At 41.8% G+C, this 26,742-nt stretch overlaps 4 protein-coding genes across 5 annotated transcripts in view; all 4 read left to right on the forward strand.

Annotated features, from left to right (window-relative positions):
• The first annotated feature begins 2 nt into the window (after nt 1-2).
• Nucleotides 3-5,343, forward strand: LOC138635315 (cell cycle control protein 50A-like). Its single transcript, XM_069722737.1, has 7 exons — nt 3-422; nt 2,012-2,131; nt 2,227-2,334; nt 2,455-2,542; nt 2,843-2,989; nt 3,633-3,839; nt 3,924-5,343. Exons 1-7 carry the CDS (start codon nt 183-185, stop codon nt 4,115-4,117), a joined length of 1,104 nt encoding a protein of 367 aa, XP_069578838.1. The 5' UTR covers nt 3-182; the 3' UTR covers nt 4,118-5,343.
• A 2,030-nt stretch (nt 5,344-7,373) lies between these two features.
• LOC138635321 (uncharacterized) lies at nt 7,374-10,491 on the forward strand. The gene is made up of 7 exons (XM_069722742.1): nt 7,374-7,637; nt 7,794-8,120; nt 8,254-8,508; nt 8,671-8,784; nt 9,309-9,404; nt 9,518-9,546; nt 9,879-10,491. Exons 1-7 carry the CDS (start codon nt 7,577-7,579, stop codon nt 9,954-9,956), a joined length of 960 nt encoding a protein of 319 aa, XP_069578843.1. The 5' UTR covers nt 7,374-7,576; the 3' UTR covers nt 9,957-10,491.
• A 778-nt stretch (nt 10,492-11,269) lies between these two features.
• LOC138635319 (cytochrome c oxidase subunit 7A2, mitochondrial-like) lies at nt 11,270-14,908 on the forward strand. The gene is made up of 4 exons (XM_069722740.1): nt 11,270-11,377; nt 11,684-11,773; nt 13,700-13,784; nt 14,630-14,908. Exons 1-4 carry the CDS (start codon nt 11,360-11,362, stop codon nt 14,686-14,688), a joined length of 252 nt encoding a protein of 83 aa, XP_069578841.1. The 5' UTR covers nt 11,270-11,359; the 3' UTR covers nt 14,689-14,908.
• A 2,217-nt stretch (nt 14,909-17,125) lies between these two features.
• col12a1b (collagen, type XII, alpha 1b) overlaps nt 17,126-26,742 on the forward strand; it is an 85,148-nt gene continuing 75,531 nt past the window's right edge. For both annotated transcript variants that reach the window (XM_069722724.1, XM_069722725.1), the window contains exons 1-6: nt 17,126-17,640; nt 21,412-21,528; nt 23,554-23,697; nt 24,419-24,478; nt 25,114-25,377; nt 25,805-25,969. In XM_069722724.1, the coding sequence (XP_069578825.1) occupies nt 17,565-17,640; nt 21,412-21,528; nt 23,554-23,697; nt 24,419-24,478; nt 25,114-25,377; nt 25,805-25,969 (826 nt within the window). In that variant the 5' untranslated portion in view covers nt 17,126-17,564. The remainder of the gene's footprint in view (nt 17,641-21,411; nt 21,529-23,553; nt 23,698-24,418; nt 24,479-25,113; nt 25,378-25,804; nt 25,970-26,742) is intronic.

Raw genomic sequence — 26,742 nt, forward strand, 5'->3', positions numbered from 1 at the left:
TGTTGTTAATCTTGTTTGTAAACTTCCGGGAGGAGTAGCCTTGTTGCTAGCCCCTCGGCGATTAAAGACATGAATTAAATCACAGAAAAACTAAAACTAAGAAGATTAGAAGTTACATCTGGTGTGTTAGCACCGTTAGCCACCTGACGCTAGCAACAACTTCGTAACTACGAGCAGCAGCCATGATGGCGTCGAGCTACAGCGCCAAAGACGAGGACGGACACATCACCGTGTCCGGACCGGCCGGCGGTCTGCGGAGCAAGAAGCCCGAAAACACCGCCTTCAAACAGCAGAGACTCCCCGCGTGGCAGCCCATCCTCACGGCGGGCACCGTCCTCCCGGCCTTCTTCATCATCGGCCTCATCTTCATCCCCATCGGCATCGGCCTGTACGTGACGTCCAACAACATCAAAGAGTTCGAGGTGACGTCACGTGAAACAGCGAAACACTGATTATTCAGGCCGGTAACAAACACGTGGTAGAGTCAGACATCCGGAGGACAGGTGGTAGAGTCAGACATCCAGAGGACAGGTGGTAGAGTCAGACATCCGGAGGACAGGTGGTAGAGTCAGACATCCGGAGGACACGTGGTAGAGTCAGACATCCAGAGGACAGGTGGTAGAGTCAGACATCCGGAGGACACGTGGTAGAATCAGACATCCAGAGGACAGGTGGTAGAATCAGACATCCAGAGGACAGGTGGTAGAGTCAGACATCCGGAGGACAGGTGGTAGAGTCAGACATCCAGAGGACAGGTGGTAGAGTCAGACATCCAGAGGACAGGTGGTAGAGTCAGACATCCAGAGGACAGGTGGTAGAATCAGACATCCAGAGGACAGGTGGTAGAGTCAGACATCCAGAGGACAGGTGGTAGAGTCAGACATCCGGAGGACAGGTGGTAGAGTCAGACATCCAGAGGACAGGTGGTAGAGTCAGACATCCGGAGGACAGGTGGTAGAGTCAGACATCCAGAGGACAGGTGGTAGAGTCAGACATCCGGAGGACAGGTGGTAGAGTCAGACATCCGGAGGACAGGTGGTAGAGTCAGACATCCGGAGGACAGGTGGTAGAGTCAGACATCCGGAGGACAGGTGGTAGAGTCAGACATCCAGAGGACAGGTGGTAGAGTCAGACATCCGGAGGACAGGTGGTAGAGTCAGACATCCGGAGGACAGGTGGTAGAATCAGACATCCAGAGGACAGGTGGTAGAGTCAGACATCCAGAGGACAGGTGGTAGAGTCAGACATCCGGAGGACAGGTGGTAGAGTCAGACATCCGGAGGACAGGTGGTAGAGTCAGACATCCGGAGGACAGGTGGTAGAGTCAGACATCCGGAGGACAGGTGGTAGAGTCAGACATCCGGAGGACAGGTGGTAGAGTCAGACATCCGGAGGACACGTGGTAGAGTCAGACATCCGGAGGACAGGTGGTAGAGTCAGACATCCGGAGGACAGGTGGTAGAGTCAGACATCCGGAGGACAGGTGGTAGAGTCAGACATCCGGAGGACAGGTGGTAGAGTCAGACATCCGGAGGACAGGTGGTAGAGTCAGACATCCATCCGGAGGACACGTGGTAGAGTCAGACATCCAGAGGACAGGTGGTAGAATCAGACATCCAGAGGACACGTGGTAGAATCAGACATCCACAGGACACGTGGTAGAATCAGACATCCAGAGGACACGCCGTGTCTGCTGCGGACACTCCCACCAAACTCCATTCATTAATCGTGCGTTTTTACATGAACAGTTTTTCCACGTCTTGTACAATATGACATATCCATCATTTGGTAGACTGTGTTCCAGTTGATACTTCGGCTTGTACGTTTCCCAAAATACTCTTTCACATTATTAGAAAATACAAGTTGTATCTGGCTGACTAATATTGGTTTTGTGGGTGTGATAGCGGGCTTGTTTGTGTGAGTGTATTTAGGGTCCGATGAGATGCATCCCTGCTCGTATTAGTATCTGTGTATATGTCGGGAGGGTTCCTGAGTTATGTTGTGTGGACAGATTGATTACACCGGCGTGGACATGTCCAGTCCCTGCTTCAACTGCTCCCTGAACTTCAGCTGGAACAGCACGAAGCCTTGTACCTGCACCATACCTTTCTACCTGGACCAGTCTTATGAGGTCAGATCTGCTGTTTCACACTTCAGATATTAAGAAAATATAAATACAGTCAGGCACCAGTTTTAACGCTGTGACCTTCATATTGTCCTCAACAGAGCAACGTCTTCATGTACTACGGCCTCTCCAACTTCTACCAAAACCACCGTCGTTACGTGAAGTCGAGAGACGACAGCCAGCTGAACGGAGACCTTGAATCCCTCGCGGTACATCAACACCGACCTGCGCACGTTTCCTTGATAAGATGTGTTGTTTGTTCGGCTCGTTGCGGTTCTAAATGCCGCCGGCAGGTGGCGCCGCTGATCTCTCGTCCCGATCTTTTGCAGAATCCCAGTAAGGAGTGCGAGCCGTACGCAAAACACGAGAACAAGCCGATCGCGCCGTGCGGAGCCATCGCCAACAGCATGTTCAACGGTCGGCACACACTTCTTCTTTTTATGAATTAATCATCGACTCTTTGATGAGTTTTACAAAACAAACCAAAACACGTGGAAACAAAGATGAAGGCAGTTAGAGGCCTGACGATATTTACACAGATTCATTCGTAGGTGTGACTTTTCTAATGTGGAGTTACGTTCAGGAAGGTGGAGGCTTAAATCTGAGCTCTTTATTTCGTGCTTAAATTCCAGAATAATTATTAATAAACCGTCCCAGCATCCGGCTGAGTGACCGTTTTATAATCTGACTCGTGAACCATCTTTACTTTCCTCTCAGACACTCTGGATCTGTTCTACAACGACCCGAACGGCACCAAGATCCAGATCCCTCTGACCACGACGGGAATCGCCTGGTGGACGGACAAACACGTGAAGTTCAGGAACCCCGGAAGCAACAACCCGAACCTCACCGCCGTGTTTCAAGGTAACAGCAGCAGCTTCCAGGAAGTCAGCGGCTCGTCCTTTTTATGTTTTTATCACCAGCTGATCCAGTGAACTGTCGTGTTTGTATCACAGTCCGATTCCTCGACGCCTCGGAGCTCCATTAAACTAGTAAAACGTTGTGGGATCAGTCCGCCGCTGGAAATAGTCCCCAGCTCATGCTTAAAAACACGTTGTTGTTTTAACTTTCTTTTCTTTTTTTATGTGGAAACAAGCAAACAGCAGGAAAGTTAGAAACTATTCACTCACAGATTTGTTGACGATAAAAGAAAGTGTTATTATCTGGAAGCCGTTAATCAGTTTCTGGATTTAACGTGAAGGTTCAGACATTTTAAAGATGCGTCAGCGTCTCCGGTGTGTTTTTCCAGTTTGTGATTCTTTCAAAGTGTTGTTTGATGTTTGCATGAAGAACAGGATCGACTGCAGACACGCAGAAACAGCACGTTTTTGAAAGCTGTGAAATGTGACGAGTCAGTTTGAGTTGAGCTGAAAACGAGTTCAACGCTAATGTGGAGAGTTAAAAAAGAAAACATGTTTGTGAGATTAGGAACGATGTGAAGGTCTCAGCGAGAGGGGAACCTCCGATCAGTAACGGTTCCTCCCGTGTTTGACTCCGCCCCCTTCAGGGACCAGCAAGCCGGTGAACTGGCGGCGGCCCGTGTTCGAGCTGGACGGCGACCCGGAGAACAACGGCTTCATCAACGAGGACTTCATCGTGTGGATGCGGACCGCCGCGCTGCCCACCTTCCGCAAACTCTACCGCATCATCCAGAAGAAGAACAACCTGGTTCCCACGCTGCCCCGCGGGAACTACACGCTGGAGGTGGTCTACAGTATCCTTTCACACAACGCTCTGCTCAGGTGGGTTTGAGGCTCCAAACAAACCCAGGTGTTTCGGTCTTTAACCGGGCGACCAGACTACCCGGTGCGCAGCTTCGAGGGCCGGAAGCGGATGATCCTGAGCACCATCTCCTGGATGGGAGGCAAGAACCCGTTCCTGGGCATCGCCTACATCACCGTGGGCTCCGTCTGCTTCTTCCTGGGCGTCGTGCTGCTCATCATCCACCACAAGTACGGCAACCGCAACAACAGCGCCGACATCTCCAACTGAACGGGGGGGTGGGGAGGAGGAGGGGCTCGGCTCGGCTCGGCTCGGTCCGGCTCGCCTCCGCCGCCGTCTGAAGGAAGAGGAACGGTATTTTAAAACTGAGCGATCAGCAGGTTCAAAGATGATGTTCAACAAAGTCAGTAAAAAGGAGCCAAACATTCAGAAACAACCTGAAGAATCAGTTTTTACAACTTAAAGTTGGATTTTTCTTTTTAGTTCTATTTTAAAGGAATTATGAGGAAATATTCTTATGAGACGAATAAGACTGGATTGATCCGGAGCTCCGTCCAGCAGCTGATTGGTCACCTGCTGGATGGATTCTGTCAGTTAATCAGCTTCCTGTTTAAGATCCTGTTTCAGCTGAGACCGAACAGAGAAAGAAAAAAGAGCGCTGTGACTTCAGGAAGACTCAGTTTGTCTCTCAGTCGAATCATTGATGAGAAAATCAGCAGAAAATTAACAATGAGTTTGTTTTAAAGAGAGAAATATCTTTTGTTCTCTGACTGCAGCTCCTCTGTGATCATCTGTTGGTTTTCTTCTCTGATAGTGAATTAAATCTTCTAACATTTAATGTCATCAGTGATGGAAATATTAGCGGCAGCTCGTCTGTATGAAGAGATGTGAGGAAGAGACCGGAGAGGAGTTCAGTATAAAGAAATATAAACCAGCTTTTGAGACTTTTTAGGCCAAATAAAACCCCAAATAAATGTATTTTATAATCAGAGAATTGTCTTGATGTAAAATGAAGGGATCAGCTGAGTGGTTGAAGTGTGTGATGGACGGTGGAGGTGAGCTGGATCGTTTTCATCCGTAACATCGTCCTGCTTTCAGACCGAACTCACCGAGTCGTAGCGCTTTAAAACCCACCTGCTCACGGAGGGAACGCAGAACCAACCCACGGCACGTGGTTATTTTTCTGTATTTATTGTGGAGTTTTATGAGTCGTTTGCATCGTGTTTGCACGTCTTCATTCACCGTCGACGGCATGCAGTAATAACAGAAGGTCAGCGCAGCATGGTTAGATGTTTGTGAGTGAATCTCTTCTGCTCCGTACGCTGCATGTTGAAAATGTGCCGAGTAAACGTGTCTTATTTTGTTTTTCTTGAAGACATTTTGTGGAGATAAATCGTTGCCTGCAGAAATGAGAAGCTGTTTGTTTTTGATACTCCATCTGTGATGTTGCTTTAAAAAAAAAAAGAAAGAGAATAAATTTGTCATTTAAAAACATGTTGGATTGTTTCCACACTTTGTTTTTTATGAGTCGCTGTAAATTATTCAAGCTGGGAAGAGAGGAAAGTCACGTGATTCAGCAGCACAGAAAACAGGTGAAACATGGTCAAAATTAAGGATGAGAATGGGCAAAAGTAAACTACAACAGACTCCTAAATCCTCAGATAGCGTTACAGGACCGAAGGTTCATGTCTGCAGCGAGCGAAGCAGGAAACAACCCTGAAGTTGTTCCGTCAAACAGACTCTGATGAAACATCTTGAAGTTGGATGTTGGGACGCTTAAGGACGGTTCAGTCAGACGCTCATTAATGTGAGAAGCATTAGTGTTTCTGATGTTCATCTGGTCATCGTTAGTAAAACCAACCTGCAGAGCTCTTCTGCTGTTCAACCCACATCCTCACCACAAACACTTCCTCTTTAGTTTCTAGAGAAAGTACAGAGTCCTACAACCTCCAGCTGGTAATTCTAGTTGTATGATTAACTGCATCAGAAGGTTGCATTCAAAAAAACCCTTTTCATTACTTGTCTAAATGGTGTTAAATACGTTGGACATCCACCAAACCTGTCTGTGGGCCTTTGGATAAGTCTGTTCACGGTTGGACCCACTGAAGCCTCTGAATCAGGTGGACCTGGTTCGAGCTGTCGGAGGAGAAACTACGACACCAAAATTACACCGTACGGAAACACAACGCATCGGATATAAAAGACTTCACAAAATACATAAACGGTAAAACGCGTAACCCACGTTAGTTTTACCAGAAACTAAAGGGTTAACTCACACATGCAGTACCGACGTTCACCAGAGGGGCGCTGTGGTGCACGTCGGGAGATCAAAGCCGTCTCCCTGGAGACGACCCTCCACGTCTCCAACAGCAGGTCATCATCTCCATGAAGATCTCATCGGGTGGTTTCTGCTCTCTGCTGTTGAGGATGTTTATTTATTTGGTCGTTAACCAGACCGACTCCGGAGGAAGAAGTTTATTAAAGTCGGACAAGAATCTCCGGTGAGTGAATGCGTCGCTAACAGTTATCCGTTGCTGCAGAGCTACAAAGGAGGACAGTTGTAAACAGTTGTTTAGTTGTTAGTTGGGCTAAAGATACCGATCAGGAGAGAACAGAAAACAACCAGTTGGAGATAAATATTAATTTGTTGTTGAATATTATTTTACGAGGTTGATATCTGTGATTGTGGAGCTCCATGTACGGGACGGGGCTAGCTAAACGTCGGGACCTGTTGACCCGAGCGGGAACGATGACGTCATGTTCTTGTTTTAGCGCCAGAAGTAAAGGTCAGATTGAGAACAGCTGTTGAGTGTGTTGCTTAGCAACGGTGGACGTTTACATAATGTCTGTTAGGTATAAGTGACAGATGTCACTGAGACATGAGGACGTGTGTGTGTGAAATATGTTGCTATGTTAATATTTATATATATAAATATATATACATTATAATATATATATAATACATTACATTATATATACTATATATAATGTATATATACATTATAATGTACTGTATATATAATATATATTATAATGTATATATATATATTATATATATATAATGTGTATATATAAAATATATATATACATTATATATATTATAATGTATATATTATATATATAATATATATTATAATGTATATATATATATATATATATATATAATGTGTATATATAAAATATATATATACATTATATATATTATAATGTATATATTATATATATAATGTACTATATATATATATATATATATTATAATATATAATATATATACATTATATATAGTACATAATATATAATGTATATATAATATATATATATATAATGTATATATATATATATATACACTTTATATATATATATATATATAATTTCACACACACACACATATATATATATATATATATATATATATATATATATATATATATATATATATATGTGTGTGTATACTTTATATATATATTCACACACACACACTGGTCATGTACTGTTACACCAACAATAGAGTTTATAAATTGGAAGACGCTTCACAAAGTTTAGGGTGATTATTAGTTAATATCTTGAATTAATTTGAACTATTTAGAATAGAAAACATGGACTGAAGTCACTATGAGGAAGTGACAGTTCAGTCTTCACAGGAAGGAGAAACTATATTCATATTAAAGAAGAAGTTACAACAGTGATTGTGTCATTTGTGAAGTTGAGAACAAGAGAGACAGAAGCAGGATGGCTGCGTTCAAATGGAGTCAAATGTCTTTATTTCTGGTGCTGATGCTTCAGTTTACAGGTAAGAATTCATATCAGAAACCTTCAAATACAAATATTCTTCCTTCAACTGAGACAGATACGATTTGTTTGTAACTTGATGAGTTTAATTGATTCTTGTTTTTTCAGCCATCTTCATGTTACAGTTTGTCACATTTCTCTTTCTTCTCCTCGACAGCAACAGCTGGACAACGTCTGTCCTTCACTGTCAGACTTGGACATGATGTCACTTTGCCTTGTGAAAATGTGATAATTGGTCAACGTAACTGTGACATCACTGACTGGTTGTTCAGAGATCTAAGAAGCCGAGGAATGATACAGCTGATTAATAGCGAGCAGATTGGACCAGATGTTGGATCTAAATCAGACAGACTGAGTGTTACATCCAACTGTTCTCTGGCTATAAAGAACATCACAGATAAAGATTATGGTCTTTACAACTGCAGACAGCTCAAATCAAGACAAAAAATAACAGACTTTTTTGTTCTACTGTCTGTTGTTAAGAGTGAGTATTTATTACATTATTGTGTTTTCAGCTCAAAGTGTCGGAACAAAATACTGAAAAAAATTAAATAATTCTGATTTTATTGATCAAGTTGATTTAACTTTTGTTGTCTTTCTCAACACATCTTCAACAGTAACTGACTATGAAGAGGACGAGACATTCACCTTGACCTGCTCCTTGTTGACATATGGATGCTACAGATACAGAGTGGAGTGGATGAACACCTCCTCGGACATGATGACATCATCATATCAATGTTCTTCCAACGTGACATTTACAACATCTCATGTCGATCAGAAGTCAGAGTTTTATAAGTCATTGAAGTGTAAAGTGACAGATGTTGTAACTGAAGAAGAGCATCTGTTTTCCTTCAGTCATCAGACAACATGTGAGAAAACTGTTTAAAATCATCAAACTGATGTTTAATCACACAAAACACTTGTTGAAGTTTAAATATCAGCAGTTTGTGTCCTCTGTTGTTGTCAAGGTAACATGAAGTACGTTCTCACCGTACAGTTATTTTGTCCTGTTGTTGTTTTCATTTTTTCAGATGAAGTTTCAACAAAGACAACAATCAGACCAACAATTCAACCAACTACAACAAAGACAACAATCAGACCAACAATTCAACCAACTACAACAAAGGAAATAAACACATCACCAGGTAGAAACAATACAAATGTAATATTTCAGGAATGTCCAGATGGAATTTTTTTTAGATTTGGCACAAATGTTCACTTGGTCTTCAGGATGTATTGATTCTTCACATTAGGCACAAATGTTCACTTAAACTCAGATGAACTGAATAGATTTTGGTGATCAAAGGTCAAAGGTCAAAGTCACTGTGACCTCTCGTCCATCTTTTCCACTCATTACATTTTTGTGAACGAGAAATCTCACAAACACCCTGAGAGAATATTTTTTCAAATTTGGGACCAACATTAACTTTGGTGGTAAAAGGTAACTGTGACCTCACAAAACACAATTATGGCCATAACTCATGAATTCATACATTAATTAACACAATATTTCACACGTTTCTAACAGGATAATATGACTATTATTTTGTTCTGTCTATTATTCACAACAACATGTAACACCGACTGTATTAATCACCTTTGAAAACATTTCATTTTCTGAACAGAAAAAAATAAACCTGAAGCCCAAATGTTTCTTTATTGATTTCAGGTTTTCCATATTTGTTGAGGTGCATCGTCGTGTCTTTGGGTTTAGCAGCACTCGTGATATCTGTTGTTACAGTCAACATTTGGACAAGAATTAAAGGTGAGAACGTTCACAGAGGAAACTTTTCTACACAAAAACTTCTGATGAACCTGAAGTTAGTTTTTCTGTGGAAGCAAAAGTCGACTCTTTATTTTGTCTTTTTGTCTTTTCAGGAAACCAAAACCAGAAGGAAGAAAACACGGTGAGTTTAAACACTAAATATTCAGTTATAACTTTCCAGAAAAAAACAAGCATTTGTGATATTTGTTTCTATAACTTTGAATAAACACGAGAAAAAAGAAAATTGAGCTAAAATTGCACGACTGTGTTGTTTTGAAATGAAGTGTTTATCTCAGCGAAGGAATCTTTAGGAAATCTAAACTGAACATTTATAGCAAAAAAACTGAAAGCTGCACATGAGGAGATGAAAATAAGAGATAAACGTGACAACATGAGACAGTTCATCTCAACAATACCACAAACTATGACCTCAGTTTAAACTCAGTGTAAACAGTGTTGTGTTGTTTTCCACAGGTGCATAACGATGAAGACGTCGGTACAGTGAACTATGAAAACATCGGAGAACCTTCTGTTTCCTTCCAACTCCGCTGATCATCAACAGAAATGACTCCACTGCTGTTAAACATCATCTCATCACGTTTTACACAAGTAGGAAACACAATCAGCAAATATTTGTACTACTTTTTATGTCTTTGTGTTTTCTTACCAACGTGACGATGTGTTTTTTTATGACAAGTTGTTTCTATTTAAGCTGAAATTTTGAGAAAGAAGTTCAAGTCTGGATTTTCTCTCATATTAAGAAGCAAAATGTTTTAAATCTGCATTTAAATCAGAACACAACAGCTGGATTTGACATTTATCTAATAAGAAATATAGCTTATAACAACTATTTTATTCTTATTGTATTGTATTTTATTTGTTTGGCTTCCTGTTGCAACATGTAGTTCTGAGATTAAGATTCACTGCTTCTTTTTAAAGTGTTTTCAGTGTAAAGATTTTAACTGAATTTAATGTAGAATATTTGACTTTAATGAGCTTCATGTCTTCATGTTATCTGTAAAAAAATGTCTTTGCTACGGCTGATGATGTAAAATTCCTAATCATAAAAATTCCTCATTTCCTCTTTCACAGTGTGTTTTGTAGTTCTGTCTCAGACACCTCCAGACCACAGTACAAGTCTGTCATGGTTTTGGTCCTTGTGTTACTCCCTCCGGCCACCAGAGGTCCTCAGTCTCTCAGGACCTCCGGTGGATCTCCTCTGATTGGAGCGTCAACGACTCCTAAATCCTCAGATAGCATTACTGGACCGAAGGTTCATGTCTGCAGCGAGTCAAACAGACTCTGATGAAACATGTTGAACTGCTACGACACGTTTTCACAAGTTGGATGGTGGGACGCTTAAAGACGGTTCAGTCAGACGCTCATTAATGTGAGAAGCATTTGTGTTTCTGATGTTTATCTGGTCCTCGTTAGTAAAACCAACCTGCAGATCTCTTCTGCTGTTCAACCCACATTCTCACCACCAACACTTCCTCTTTAGTTTGAATGATTATTACTAACAATGTTGACAATGTTTATGAAGCAAAAGTGACACAAAAAAATATAATTTCTACGAGCACAATATGTCCAAACTAAAAAAAAAAACCTAAAAAATTAAGGAAAGCTGTAAAATTCTCTGGAAACATTAAACATTCAGCAAATCGATTTAAAAATGTATGAAAATATTAATTGAAATAGTTGTTTTCTTGCATTTTTTGGGGGGATTAATTGTTGCAGCTCGGTTGAATACATATCAATTAATTTGGTGATATAAAATGATGAATAAATTCTGTTTTTAAACTTTTTTCTTTGTCGCATGTCGTTTCACCTGGGAGCCTGCGGGGGGCGCAGCAGAGCGCGCAGGATGTAAAAGAGCCGCGAAGAAGAAGCAGGAAGCGGAAGTGGAGTCATCCGGTGTCCTTGTGCGGCAGAGCTGATAGCAGACGGACGTAAAGATGTACAGGCACATGATCGTAAGTTTCCCTCTTTCACCGTCCAGTAGGTTCCGTAGAACCGGTGAATGGACCGGTTGTTGTGTGAACCAGTGACAGCGGTTCAGACCGGCCGTGTTTAGTCCAACTCAGCAGGGGTCAAAGCGGCGTTGGGACGCCGGGAGAGCTAGCATTAGCTTAGCACCGTTGTGTTCACTCCGACCGGATGTTCACTCCGACCGGATGTTCACTTCGTGGTTAAACATCAGAAATGTCCCGACTGCTGCTTCGGTTGAGCGCGTGACGGAAGGCGGGGGTTGACTTTCCGGTTTTCCTGCTTTTTCCCAGGCGGTCCAGCAGGTGGCGCGGCGCAGCATCACGAGCACCGCCCGCCGGTCGGTGGAGAACAAAGTCCCGCAGAAACAGAAGCTGTTCCAGGTAAACGGACCGAGCCGACATCCCGCGAGACTTCCGGCTGCGCGTTACCAGCTGTGGCTCGGATAATAATCTGGATTATAATAATAATAATAATAATAATCCAGATTATTATAATAATAATCCAGATTATATAATAATAATAATCCAGATTATTACAATAATAATCAGGATTATTATTATTGTTATTATTATAGTTATTGTTATTATAATTTTTGTTATTATTATTATTATTATTATAGTTATTATTATAGTTATTATTATTGTTATTATTATTATTATTATTGTTATTGTTATTATAATTTTTGTTATTATTATTGTTATTATAGTTATTATTATTGTTATTATTGTTATTATTAGGGCCCGAGCACCGAGTAGCCCTGTTTTATTTCATAAAGACCTTCTTCTTCTTCTTCTTCTTACATAAAGTGATTTTCCTTTTTGGAGGTGTTATTATATTAATAATCTCATAAAAGTAGATAAACATTTGTCTCCGGGTGAAAAACTTTGTATTCTCTTGGAGTCGTGAGTGGGCGTGGCCAAACGGCTCGAGAGCGCCCCCTACAGAGATGCCCCGGCGGCCACATTTACCTAAATTCACCAAATCCGGTGGACAGGTGTATCACACCTGGACGCACAAAAAAGTTACATTACACCGTTACGTCACCTCATCAGGAAGTCCACCATTTTGAATTTAGTCGCCATTTTGAGCGATTCTGACACGTTGTACTTTGTCGAACTCCTTCGAGGGATTTTGTCAGACCGACTTGAATTTAGGTTTTATGGATAGAAAACATGTTTGAGATTAAATCTTCTTAAAATAATAATAATTCGTTTTCATCGATGTGTGTGCCCGTGAGAGGCGGCCATTTTGAGCGTCTCCCCATGAAACTACGAGTTGCTTTAAATCTTATGTACATGGACCGACCTTCTCCAAACATCACAGGTATGATAACAGCCCCGCCCTGAAGACCCCTGTGGGGTAGTATTCGCTCATAGTCATAGCGCCCCCTGTTGGCCACTGGAAATGACACTTTTCATACTTTCACATTCTACGTCGAGCTGGTTGATCCCATGAACGTAAAGTCGGGTCACAATAACCTAAACATGTAGTTGATGATACATTGAGACATTTGTTTGACTTTGTCGATGGGCGTCGCCGTGACGATGCGGCAAAGTTGGATGTCTCGCCGTGACACAGGAAGTTGATGTTTAAGGTCAAAGGATGCTTGAAACCTCACGAAACGTGTGACATACATCCGGCGTGGTGAGACCATACATCTGATGTGTGTTTTGCGAGTGGGCGTGGCCAAACGGCTCGCCAGCGCCCCCTGCTCCACAAACCAGGGAAACTATCGACCACTGGGACCCCGGACAGAAACACAACACCGGGTTAAAGCTCGTCTGGACTGTGTGCGAAACACTTAAATATGAAACGAGGGCTTTTAATTTGAAGGAGAAGTCGTTTTATTCGGCCAATCAGAGGTGGACCAGACGTTTGATTTATATTTTTGTCTCTGCTGTTGTAATCCATCATAAATACTTGTTATTTTGTTTTAGGATTCACAGGATGAACCTGCAGTGAATAAGTCACTAATGTTAAAGTTTACTGAGCCTCTCTGGTTGTATGTAAGGATGTTAAACATGTAGATGATTTAATCAGCCGTGTGTTGTTGACTGAACAAACTAGTTGAACGTGTTATTCTGCTGAGTCATCGTTATAACGTCAGCGAGAGAAGCTGCACGATGAACTGAATAGAAACGAAGAATTAAACCGTGAAAAGTCTCCTTTTTAAATCTGTAACATTAATCGGTGACAAAAAAAAATATCTTCTAAAGAAACGGTCAGGTTGTGTTTAAGAGAACATTGTGCTGTAGTGTTGTCATGACGACGGGGTTTAACTTGGTGGCGTTTCCGCGGTGTTGCAGGAGGATAACGGGATTCCGGTTCACCTGAAAGGCGGCAGCAGCGACGCGCTGCTGTACAGAACGACGATGGCGCTCACCATCCTCGGTGAGAAAACCTCCTTCTTCTTCTTCACTGATCTCAAATCAGCAGCTTCTCTGAGCAATATTTCATGAACAGGTTTTTATTGTAACAGAAAACTGCACGAGAGAACAGCTTCGGTCTTATAGCGCCAATATTTAGAGAAAATCCAATAGTTCAGGGCTGGATTTCAAATAGTAGTTTTGCTTGAAATACTCGTCGCTAACGAGAATTTAAAAAATCAAAGTGCAAACAACAGAATAAAAACACAGTAAAAGTTTATTTTAAATGATTAACTGCCGATGTGAGCGACAGGACGGAGACTTGGTGGAAAATACATAAGAAATGTATACAGAAGAATTTTTGCTGCTGAGCTTTTATTTTGAAAGACGTGTTTCCCATGATGCAGCTGGCGTCCAGTTGCCGTAACGACCAAAAATAACATCCATACGTCAGTCGTTTGCTTACATTTAATCATTTATAAACAGGGTTAATAATTAGAAAATGTTTTTTTTAGCCCGATTTGGACTTTTATTACACTGTTTTGTTTATTCCTGTTTTTAACTGCATGAAGGCATTTTGTTTTACTGCACTCTTTTTGGGGTTTGTTGTTGTTGTTGTTTGTGTATAACTGCACACTTCTTTTTCTTTTATTTTTGTTAAATAAATTTTCGCATCTTAAAAAAATGTCAACAATTTTGTCCGTGACTGAACGACAGAGGGAACGTTTTGTGTCGTGCAACTCGACCGGCAGAGAATCGCTGGTTTAAAAGCAAAGATAAAGACGAGTCACTCAACGGCTTGACGTTTGCTACAAAAACAAGCGGTTGGACGTCCTCATCAGCTGTTTAACGGCGTGCCTCTTCCTGTAGGAGCCGGGTACGTGGTGTACGAGCTGGTGAAGGCGGCGTTCCCTCAGAAGAAGGTCTGACTCCTCCCTCCGGTTAGTTCCACTGTCTCCACCCGGCCGCCGGCTCATTATTGTATAAAAGAGAAGAAACGTAGATGATGATTCTCCGTCTGAGCCGAGCAGCGTGTTTCCTGTCATGGTGCGTTGTTGTTTCGTGTTCATGGGATCAATATTTATTTCTTGTATTCTGATTTCCTGCGGATCAATAATAATAAAAAACTTACTCCTAAAACCACCGAAACCTGTTTGCGGCTCCTTTTGTTGTTGAGTTTAATGATTTAATTGTTCACTTTAATTTAATACAGTCAAAAATATGTTTTTATTGTAGATTAAAGAAAAAGTTTTATTGTCTGATTTCAGTGGCAAAACACTCCTGCAAATGTTTCAAAATAAAAGAAGGGTTTCTGTTTACTGAAGCTACAGACGGCCTTTAATTTGAAACAATCCAGGAAGTGTTGAGTTTCTTTTTCTTAATTGTAATTTTATATTCAGTCTATTGTTGTAATGCAGTAATTTAAACAGGGCAAACGGTAGCGGATCAAATGGAGGCTGAGTTGAAGTTGTGAATCAATATGACAACTTTGACCGTTCCAGTTCAAAGTTCGAATCAAACTTTCTGCACGAGCAGAAAACCACCCAACGTTTCTTCTTCTTCTTGCCACTAGAGGGCGACGTTTCCAAAGAAATGAGCTGAGATTCAGAGTGAAGTCTTCATAATTAATGTTCAAGGATCTGAACTCGTCCACATGTAAATAATCACATGTCTGAAACAGGAAACAAACTGAAAGCGTGTAAATTCTTCGTATCGTGTCGTTTCTGTTCCTCTCTTTGTCTGTTTTAATTTCACCGACCGTGTCGAGGAGACGGCTCGGCCGGTTCTGGTATCAGTCCAAACCCGGCGCTGAGCGTTTCACACTTCACAGGAACCAGAACGTCCAACGTGTGATCTTCGACAGCAAATTCCTGAGAGATGATAACAAACCTCTGATGGAATAAGACTCAAAACTTCCTGCCAACCAACAATAACCATGTTTTAATACAAAATGTTTGCCTCAACGACTAATTTATACACAGGACTAAAATTGGGTATTTATTTCACGCAAGTATCGGCTGCAGTACCGCGTTTGGGACATAGGGGGTGCTGTAACCAGTTTTAGGAGTTTAATCAGTGAAACTATTAAATTACAGCTTTTGATGGAAGGTACACTGAATTTGGTGATTTTTCTGGAGGTTCTGTGCCTAAATTTAGGATTTGTGGTACTTTAACAAATGGAAATATAACAAATAAAAAACGTGAGTCACATATCCAATGTGGAGGCTCTTAACGAGGACTATTATTATGGACACACTGTGTGTTTTGAGGACAAAACCTGGAAGTGAATTCGACACATCTTTTACTTGTTGTTTTTCACTTTCTGTCTAACACTGAACATAATGTGTATTTCCAACAGTCTTGAACATCTTTAATGGTCATAAATCGCATTCAGTGCAGCTGTTGCTGCTTCATGAATTCCGACTTGGGACCCCAGAAACTTCTGTTCCGGCCCTGACGACCAGAGTGAGGCACTAAAAAGGAAAAAGTCGGGCTTTAGTTGACCAGACTGTAATATTTTCCCTTTGATTCACGCATGAAAAAGGGGGTAAAAGCTTCAGTTTCCCTCCACTGATCCCCCGACTTCCCGAAAAGCGGCGCTGCTGCTGTCTCGTTGCGGCGAGACGCACAGAAGCCCTCCATCACCGGAAAGGAATGCAGCAAACTATGTAAAAGTTTCCGAGTGTGTGTGTGTGTGTGTGTGTGTGTGTGTGTGTGTGTGTGTGTGTGTGTGTCTCGCAGCGTTTTCAGGGGTTACGCATCTTTTTTTTTGTTGGCCCGGCTGGATGTCGTAAGAGCTCGCGGCGGGGCAGGCAGAGCTGGGAGCAGCCCCCCTGTTAAGTAGCAGATTGTGTGGAGAGTCTTCCCACTTGGAAAGAGGCTCGCCGACGCGTCTGGGAACCAGAAACCCGCGGAGCTCTCTGACTTCAACGCCGGATCACCCACTCTCCGTTTTTCTCAGGCTGGGGGCCACAGCGAAGGCTTAAAGCTCCTTTTTATTTTCTTCTTTTTTTTTCTTTCTTTTTTTTTTTTTTACAACAAACCAACGAAATTCTCCTCTACAGGTCAGTCCTGCATGGTTTTAACGTTTTTAGGTGAATTATTTTCCTCCCTGTTTTAATTAACTGCAGCTTTAATGTTTGTGTTATTTCTTATATCCTCTAACATCACAGTTTTTCATCATTAATTTGGATTATTTGGAGAAACGCGTGGACTACTTGTTTAGCTTTGCGGTGCGTAATTGCGCGCGGCGCCAGGTTCGATGTTCCGCTATTGTGAACAGTGGACTTTGTCTCCACCGGAGTGAGTATTTCTCATCAGGCAGATATATTAAAGGCATGATTGAGATCTCTGCAGAGTAAATGCAGCAGAATTTGAGCTCCAATAGAAAGTGGAAAAAGGAAACAAATTTGACTTCGTGCGCTTTTATTCCAACAGGTTTCCATTCAGTAAAACAGGCTTTATTTGTTGTTTAAAGCTGTAAAGTTGAGGATTTCTGGACTTTATACGTATTAAGTCTGTCATGTAATTATTTTCTGGCTGTTTTTTGAGCGCCAGGATCGTAGAAATACGACTTTGTAAACTATTCCTGTCCTCAAAGTTTCGTTTTCTGGTGGCTTTTCAACAACTAACTGATGATAGTTACATAATTGTGCTCCGAGGTGCACGTTCAGGTACCGTGAAGGTCTCGTGAAGGTCTCGTGAAGCCCTGAGGCTGCCGTGGAGCTGCCGTTCAGACTCTAAACCGCCTCCTTCGTTCCTCTCGCAGCTTCATTCATGCGCTGCTGAGCCGGAGGAGCTGAAGATGAAGAGCAGGCTGTCTCTGGTGGCGGCGGCGCTCCTGGCACTGCTGCTGTCCTCCTGTCAGGCCCAGGACCCAGGTAAAGCCGCTCCTCCTCTTCATCCTCCTCTTCATCCTCCTCCACATCTGACCTCCAGCTCCTCTCACATCTTTCTGCCTTTTCTCTACAGCTGCATATTTAAGTCTGAATAAAAACAATGACAGCTAAAGAAAATGTGTTCTTGTGGATTGATTTGTTAACTGACGTTTTAACTTTCAGATTGTGTTTAACCTTTGATTGATGATTCTTTTTTTTATGACTCCAATTATTCTCCATCAGGAACTTGCAAGATTTCCTTCAAATATCTGGTTTGAATTTATGGATGGAAGCTGTTTATTTCTAGCCAGTAAAAGCAGCTTAAGTCATAAATGTTACTTACAGAAAGCATTGATGCAGCAGACACTTAAATATATATTCAAATGTGGTTTCCAGTTATGTTTTAAGCCACCACTATTTAGAAAAAATAATTTAAACATGTAGAAAAATTTTACTTTTGTCCCTAAAAGATAAAATCTTAATACTTTTGGCTCTTCTTCTTCGTCAATCTTTAAAAAATTAAATTATCATCAAATAACTGGATAAGTAGAACACCTTTCCCCTTCAGACAGATGTTGTTCAGCCTTTCTGCCACCAGGAGGAGCCCTTGCTCAAAACTGTCCTCTACCGTAGCCCACATTTCAAGAAAAGAAGGGAAAAAAGGAAAGAGGCCAGCCGGCACGTAGCCAAGTTTCCTCCCTCCCTCCTTTCTCCTGATGGAACGGAAAGACGAAATATGAGTTTCACATTATTTTCCAGAAGTTTTTTTAGCAGATCGGAGAAGGAGAAAGTTGGCCCGCCGCAGCTCTGCATTCTCCCAGAATAAAAAGAAGAAGGTGCCGTAAAAGAGTCTTCCTCATCTCTGCTTCCACGAGAGCTTCTGACCTCCGGTGACCTTTGTGTCGTTAACGCCCCGGCGGGGGTTCGGCAGCCTCTCCAGAGGTCACCACACACTAACGGGGTCGTATATATTCTCCGGCGTGGAATAGTTCGACATGCCGGGGGCCAAAGTTAAAACCTGAAACACCTTGAAGATAAATAAATAAAAAAATAATTTAAAAAAAGGCTCCCAGCTGTCACATTTAAGGTGAAAAACTACAAAATAAAAGCAGCCTTTGATGCAGAAAGCTTCAAAGAAGAGTTTTACAGTGTGGATGTGAGTGTGTGGACGGTGTGTGTGTGTGTGTGTGTGTGTGTGTGTGTGTGTGTGTGTGTGTGTGTGTGTGTGTGTGTGTGTGTGTGTGTGTGAGTGTGTGAGTGTGAGTGTGTGAGTGTGAGTGTGTGTCTCTGGAGTTTGTTCGGGTAGTTTAGACCTGCGTGGAAACCGAAGCTGCAGCCCGCCGCCCTTGAATTGATTCACCAGGTTGGTGGTTCCTCCCGTTTTCGACGTTCCTGTCACCCTCCCCCCGGTCAAGCCTCGACCTCCGGTCCTGGCTTCACGACAATATTTTACGATGATATTCTTCACTCCCACACTAACAGACAAACCGGTTGGTGGTCTAGAAAATACCGGCTAATACTCTTTAAAGTCTCAGCTAGGCTCTCTGCGGTGTTTAGATACTTTTGTTTTTTTGGGAGGAAGTTCAGGAGAATCTTTGTAGAAAGTTCAGGCGTCAGACACCTGTTTGTTAACAAGGTTCGATAAAGTTGAACAAAACCGCGTTTTTCTTACAGTCAATAAATCCATGCAGCTAATAAGTATTCTTTATCTCCTGATGTACCAGTTACCTGCCCGGGATGTGTATTAATCCGCCGCTGAAAATAGTCCCAAATGCACCATCTTCTCCGGTTTGTTTGCTACAAACTGCAGGAATCTTCTGTTTCAGGAGATTAATGAGCATTTTGAAAAGGTTAAATGATATATTTAGGAGCTTTTTGTGGAATTTATTGACCATTATTACCATTTAAGAGTGAAAAATGTTTGAGAAACAGCACCAGTTCCTGCTAGTTGCATATGTATTTAAGATGATCTCATAATTCAGATGTAATTTGTCTAATTTGAGCTCTTTAAGGTATTTTAAAGTGTTAAAGTGAGTCTTTACAACCAAGATAAGTTTTATTTCCTGATAGCGAGCTAGGATTGTCAGATAGGCTGTGATGTTGTAGTCCTCCGCCCCAACCTGAAGAATATCATTTTAAAAATATTTTTTTAAAAACAATCTGTGGTCCGTTGTGTACATGGAAACTTTATTGTCCGTCGCTCCAAGTTGTTGTAAACAACTTTTCATGTACACATGCATGCTCCTCCATGTCAGTGATCACAGTGTTGATCTGTATTTTGTGTGTAAATAATCTTTATTTAAGAGACCAGCGGTTCTTATACTAACAAGAGAAACTAGTTTAAGAACCGCTGGTGCAGATTTTTGAGAGCAGAAAAGACGTACACACGTCTGCACTGACGTTGCGTATTCTTTTATGAGGTTTGCAATGGATCGTTCAGATCTTCGTCCATTGTACAATCGTCACCGGGGAGTTGTTGTTTTTTTAAAGAATTTTTGTCAATTCAGCGTCCTGAGTTGGATTGAGGTCATGGACAGTCTGCTGGTGTCATTCAGTCCATGTTGTAGTTTGTTGACGGAGAATTTTACAAAGCGGCTGCTGATTTAAAAAAAAAAAATTGAAGAACATTTTTCACGACGTCAGCAGCCAAAGTGAGCAGCGTACGGAAGCAAAAACAGGCCAGAAAAATGTTCCTTTTTAAAAACAACTACATGTTTAATTGTGAAATATGATCCCGACTGAATAGTTCTTGTTGAAAAAAAAAAATCAAAGTTTATAGAATTGAAATCTCTTAATGTTCAATCCAACGATCTGAATTTCAACATTTCATCTGGTTTGAATTCCTGCCTTTTTTCATGTGGCGGGATTTTTAAAATTTTGAATTATGATTTGAAGTTTTCAACTTCCAATTTGATTTCTCTGCAGGATCAAACATTTAAATATCCAGTATTTGAAAAGCTAAAAATGAAGATGATCAGATTTAACTGAACATTTACGGATCTAGAGAATCAAATTGAGCCAAAAATGCTCTTCACTGGGTCATGTGACCGACAGAAAGCGACCTGATTGGACGAAGGTCTGATCAGTTCTAATAAATCTAAATTGAATATATCGCAGATGTTTGATGTTGAATCCTCTGTTTGATTTTGATTTCATTAATCCAATTGGATAATTTTTTTTTAGTCTGAAAATTACCAGTTACCTGTTAAAAACTTGGACGCTTAAATTTTCTCTCGGACTTTGTGGACCAATTTTATTTAAATGGAAAAATTTTAATGCAATTGAAATAGCTTTATGTTCAGAAAGATGTTGTTCAAAATGCTTTATATCGAGTAATATTTAAGTTTTAACATTCAGTATTCGGTTTTGATAACAACTAAATACACAACTGAAGACTCAGTTTGACCTTTATTTGCTTCCGTAGACTGATTACAGACAAAATTCACCCAATTTTCGTATTCACCCTGTTTGTGTTTCCCTCTTCAATGTAGTAAACCGTAGCAGCGTAGTGTTGTGTTGTTGTGTTTGTTGTCTCAGTGTGTTGTTGTTGACACAAGCTCAAACGTAGGTCATTTTTTTCAAAGAAAATGGCTTTCCTCACATCTGTAGTTTGGTGTGTCTGCTGTTTTGTTGTTCGCCCCAACAGTGAACTTGTCTAACTTCGTCCTGAAAGTGTTGACTGTTGGGAAAACCCTTGTTTTTGTGTTGATCATTACGATACATCAGTCGCCCGGAGCTGAAAGGATTAACTGCGCTGATGTCTTCTCTCCACAGTGGACGCTCCGTCGGATCTGAAGTTTAAGATTTTAAATGAAAACACAGTGCAGATGATGTGGAGCAGACCGCGGTCGAGGATACAAGGCTACAGAATACAAGTGACCTCAGACACAGGTGGGTGCTCGTTAAACCTGCGAGTCCGGTCCTGCCGAGCCCCAAACATTACAAGTGTCACAAAGACTTCGCTCTGCCCGGCAAGACTCAACACTCCCCCCAATTATCTGAAGATTTCTGCAGACACATGTTTCGCTCCGGGAGCTCTAATGATAAAAAAAAAAAAAAAAGAAGAAAAACATTATGTATGAAGTGTAATTATCAACTGCACCACAGCCACATCTGTCAGACGGCTCATTCAACAGCTGAGAAGCTTTAAAACAACAGTTACATCACCTGCAGCTCCTTTTGACTCAAAATAAAAGTATGTGTCCACATCTTGCCGCTACATCATACATTATTATTGTAGATAATCGTGCTTTCAGCTTTGTGGCACCAGTCTGAAAAAAGGCTGTTTCAACACGCCACGATGCTCAAAGATAGCAGGTGGTTGCATCAACTTCATAACTGCCAAGTTATAATCAAATGTTTACAAAGTGGAACTTCACGTTTCACTTCAACACATTAACGGGACCGCTGGTACGTGGACGTTTGTGATTTCACCGTGGACCTGAAACTGGAGCAGAGAAATGTCAGATTTTGGGGCAAATTTGTGGGAAATGGAAAATCTTCAACACAGCCGCTTCCAGTCGATTGTTCCTGAGCCCACGCAGTGATTTCCACTACAGAATTGTGGGTGTTTTTAAAGCAGTGCCGCCTGAGGACCCGATGATCACAGCCATCCAATATTGGTTTTCGGCCTGGTCCCTTGATTCAGATTTTGGGTGAAATATTTGAGAAACAGAAAATGTTTAAAAATGTTGAAAAGGAGCGACAAACTCGCCAAAGCTGGAAAACCAGAACAAGGACAGGAAGTAAAACAAGACAGACACAAGAGGTGAGTAGTAACAAAATCAAACAGGAAGTACAAAACCCAGACTGACCTGAAGACTACAAAGTAGAAAAGAAGTCAGAACCAGAACAGAACCTCAGAAGGTCCCGGTGGAACTCGGTGTTGACAGTCTGACTCTGGGGGACCAATTCACGGTGACACAAAGAAAGCCCAGCTGGTGTCTCCTGACCTGACGCCTTCTTCGGTCTGGGACGGTGAAGCTCCGCCCCTCTTGAAACGTGATGTCATCAGAACACCTCGCCGGCTCATCGCTTCATCGCCGTAGACTTTCTGAAGACTTTCAAGGGTCTCTGTTGACCGTTTAGAGTTTGACACAAAGTCTGATGTTGTCTGTGATCTTTGGTCCTTAAGGCGGCGCTGCTTTAAAAACAACCAGGATTCTGTGGTGGAAATCACTGCATGTGCTCAGGAACGCTTGGCTGTAAGCAGGTGTGTTGAAGATGTTCTGTTCCCCAAAGATTTGTCACTGATGTTGATGAAGAGATGAAATGTGTAACACTTATTTAACCTTCCTTCTGCTCCGTGTGCTTCACGCGCAACAGGAGCAGCCTCCCAACTTATTTATCCTACTTATATACTTTTCAGTTCAATATCTTATACCTAAATAAATTTATGTTTATGAAGCAATATTCCAATCATTTCTATTTTCAACACCGCTTCCAGTTTTTATGCTAAGCTAGGCTAACCACACCCAGCTCTGTTCTTATCCCAGACGTGACACTGAAATCGATCTTCACCTCAATTTTAGTTCCTCAAGATGTTGAACTAATCTTTAAATGTAGATTTTATGGGTCTTTTCATGTCAAACATACATGAATAAAACAGTAATCCTGCATTAAGGACGTAAAAACACCTGCAGGTGTTTCAGGATTTCACTCTAAGCTAAAGCGTGAATGAATATTTACCCTTCGTTTTATGGAAGATTAAAGGGTTAACGTGATGTATTTTGGTTTATAGCTATGCGGAAAGTTTTCATTAAATTGAATCAAACTGTTGTTTTGTGTTTACACGGCTGTTCCAGTCCTCAGGTCATCCGTCGGAGTCAGGTTTTCTTTTTTTCTGCAGCCTGCTCCGACTCGGAGTAACGTAATAGTTTCCTAATGGCTTCCCCCTGACTCTGTGCATACTTGTAGGAGAAGCAACAAAGGAATTTACTCTGTCTGCATCTGCCACTAAGACCTCCATCTCAGACCTGACTCCAGATGTGGATTATGTCGTAACGATAGCCGCGTACGCCGGATCGGAGGAGAGTCTGCCCATCTCCGGCCAGATCACACGTGAGTCACCGCCGTGTCCCCGAGTCTGAGCGCAAATCAGCACCAGACATCCGAACAGGCGAGTAAAGCTGCTCTGCAGCTGATCACTGTTGGCAGGAAGTCACCTGCAACCAGCACACAACACGGAAACACCTTCAACTCCGAAACAGACCGAAGTGTTTCTGGTCGATTCTCTAATCTCTGCAGCTCAGAGAGAAAAACAATCTCACAAACACTTCTGTTTTACTTTTTCTCTTTAAAGTTGCTTTGATTTCTCGTCTTTCTTGGCTTCAACGCTGCGATTGTAAAACGATCTCACCACCGGGTCCGTTTATGACATTCAGAACGGATTAATTCAGGCTTCAGATCTCAGTTCAGCTGCAGCAGGGTCCATGTTCAGTCCTACTTTCTCAGCTAGCGTATTGGAGATTCTCTGGATCATCCATGTTTTGTGAAACAGGGATAACGTGAACACAAAAATGGGAAGCTGACCCAGATTTCTAGCAGGCGGCGAGGCCTTCGCTCACGATCCGACAAACGCTCCGAGCTGGAAATCGCCCAGAAACGATGACATCGACCTGTTTGTTCCGACATTTAGAAACTTGTTTAAAACGCTGAAGAAAGCTTCAGATGAGGGAATAAATGTCATGAAACAAAAGAGGTCTGACGTTCGCTGCAGGAAAAGATTTCAACACCGACCTGAATCGTTTCTAACTTTTCTAATTTCACGTTTGTTTTTCAGTGGAGTCGAGCGGCAGCACGAGAGGACCCTCCAAGAAACCGGACCCTTCAGACTCAGTCAGTAAGTCCTTATTGCTCACGTTTTGTTCCTTCTGGTCGGCGTCCATCAGCGTGAGCTCAGCGGCAGAAGGGAGGTTCCCGCCACACAACGACCCATTGTACAGCAACAATCAAAATTAGGCCCGTAAATCTCTACAGTATTCGCTCATCGGTTTGGTCCCCTGCCGGCCCGTTATGCCAGCGTGGAGGAAGCTGCACATGCTCAGTGCGGGGGTCGTAGGTGGGGAGCGAGCTGAGAGCAGCTCAGCCCTGAAGTGCTGAGAGAAGTGGAAACCATGACAGATACTGATTTACAAGAGCTGCTGCTGCTGCTGCTGCTGCTGCTGGATGCCGCTCTGCAGAGGATGACGAGCTGGTGCTGCTTTTTCCTTCTTTTCATGAGAGGAAAGTCACGAGGAAACTCCCTGAAAGTAGGGCAGGGAGGAGAGGCCTGTTCTTGGACCTACAACCGTGCAGTTTGGTCCAACATCCAGAGATTTAACGAGTCTTAAACAACCAAAAACAAAGAAAAAAGTCTTTCAAAATCACAGGATCTTTTCTGAAAACCAGTCAAACATTAATGTGGAGTAAAACATATCAAACCATTAAATGGGATTAAAGTTAAATGAAGACTGACGGACCTTTTTATTTCCCCAGAATGCTCAGCGGGCGCCGTCGCCGACGTGGTGTTCCTGGTGGACGGCTCCTGGAGCGTCGGCAGGCCGAACTTCAAGTACGTCCGCAGCTTCATCTCGGCGGCGGCCGGAGCCTTTCAGATCAGCGGGGACAAAACGCGGGTGGGCGTGGTCCAGTACAGCGACGACGCCCGGACCGAGTTCCACCTGAAGGACCACCTGACCCGACCGGCGCTGCTGAGAGCCGTCGGCTCGCTGCCGTACAAAGGAGGCAGCAGCATGACAGGTGAGCTGGTAAAACCACCGATTAGGGGAGATTTTTTTACAGTTAAAGTTTTCCTGTCATTTTTTTCCATTGAATTGATTTTTTTTTCAACAAACTTTTTACAGTTAATTTTTTAACAGTGGCAGATTTTCCTAACTCTCCCTACACACTATATTCTACATGAAAATATTTTAATATTTATTGTAAACATTTTTGTATTTTACTCAAATGGTTTTATTGCAGGAACATAAAAAGTTTAAAAATATAAAAGAAGTCGATAAAATTAAACAAGAATCTCAAGAAGTTTTGTTTTTTGTCAAAAATCAGAATGTTTCTTTTTTTTGTTATTGTTCCATATTTTACATCAAATGCAGATCTATGAATTTATCTTCCACTTGTTTATTAATAATGTCGTCCCAGTGGAGTTTAATCTGTGTCTCTGGTCCAGGCGCCGCCCTCGACTCCGTCCTGAGAAACACGTTCACGGAGGCGGCCGGCTCCAGGCGGGGGTTCCCCAAAGTGCTGGTGATCGTCACGGACGGCAAATCTGAGGATCCGGTGGAGAGCTACGCCAAGCAGCTCCGGAGCCACGGCGTGGAGATCTTCGTCCTCGGTACGCGGCCTTCTTACATTCTCCGGTTTTAGGAGGATTTTTAGAGGTGGAGGGTTTTTCTTAAAGCTCAGAGGAAGTCGGCCTCCTTTCAGCAACTGGTAAAGTTTAGAGTTTTGTGGAGTGAAGAGTTGTTGATGATCTCTTTGGACAAACAGAAGTGTGTCAGAAAAACAATGAAGGAGTCAAAACACTGATCATCAGAGACTGAAATCTCTTTATTCAAATCTTCAACACTCCAAATTCAAGGTTGTTTTCAGATTGTTTACTTTAGTAAAGTCAGAAACATCAAAATGTAAATCCTTACAGAAAAACCACGTGAATTTCACATTGGAACATTTTCATGGTGTAACATGACGCCCATGTGATTCCCATTTCTCCATACTTTTTCCCCACGTTATCATATGTTGCAACATGAGTCATACATGTGATCACGTGGAAAACATATAAAACTTAGGTGTTTTTTTTCTGTAAGAGAAAATACTCAAACACAAGTAAAAGTACTGCAGTCAAAAATTCAAGTCGAATTCAACAATATCAACTGCAAAGAACGGAATATTGGGCACACATTTTTGTAATATTTGTAATGTTAGCATGTTAGTATTGTTTTACTATAGTAGGTAACTCGTCAAAGTTTAAACAAATATGAGCACTAAAATCTGAAAAATTATAAAAATAAAAAGGACGAAATCAGCCAAGAAGGAATAAAATGAGGAATGAAAAACACAAGGGAATAAATAAGAAGAAATAAAGATAAATTAAATCAGTAATGCTTT

This window comes from Brachyistius frenatus, unplaced genomic scaffold (assembly GCF_029030835.1).
Source record: "Brachyistius frenatus isolate BFR_SWC_R1_liver_20210118 unplaced genomic scaffold, ASM2903083v1 Contig_302, whole genome shotgun sequence".
NCBI classification, from domain to species: Eukaryota; Metazoa; Chordata; class Actinopteri; family Embiotocidae; genus Brachyistius; species Brachyistius frenatus.

Excerpts from the sequence above, each read along its gene's own strand:
- LOC138635315 (XM_069722737.1), top strand. The coding sequence starts at position 183 with ATGATGGCGTCGAGCTACAGCGCCAAAGACGAGGACGGACACATCACC. Across the intron at positions 423-2,011 it reads ACAACATCAAAGAGTTCGAG|ATTGATTACACCGGCGTGGA; the intron begins GTGACGTCACGT and ends TTGTGTGGACAG. Across the intron at positions 3,840-3,923 it reads CACGCTGGAGGTGGTCTACA|ACTACCCGGTGCGCAGCTTC; the intron begins GTATCCTTTCAC and ends CCGGGCGACCAG.
- LOC138635321 (XM_069722742.1), top strand. The coding sequence starts at position 7,577 with ATGGCTGCGTTCAAATGGAGTCAAATGTCTTTATTTCTGGTGCTGATG. Across the intron at positions 8,509-8,670 it reads CTTCAGTCATCAGACAACAT|ATGAAGTTTCAACAAAGACA; the intron begins GTGAGAAAACTG and ends TCATTTTTTCAG. Across the intron at positions 9,405-9,517 it reads CATTTGGACAAGAATTAAAG|GAAACCAAAACCAGAAGGAA; the intron begins GTGAGAACGTTC and ends TTGTCTTTTCAG.
- LOC138635319 (XM_069722740.1), top strand. Across the intron at positions 11,774-13,699 it reads AGAAACAGAAGCTGTTCCAG|GAGGATAACGGGATTCCGGT; the intron begins GTAAACGGACCG and ends GCGGTGTTGCAG. Across the intron at positions 13,785-14,629 it reads GATGGCGCTCACCATCCTCG|GAGCCGGGTACGTGGTGTAC; the intron begins GTGAGAAAACCT and ends CTCTTCCTGTAG.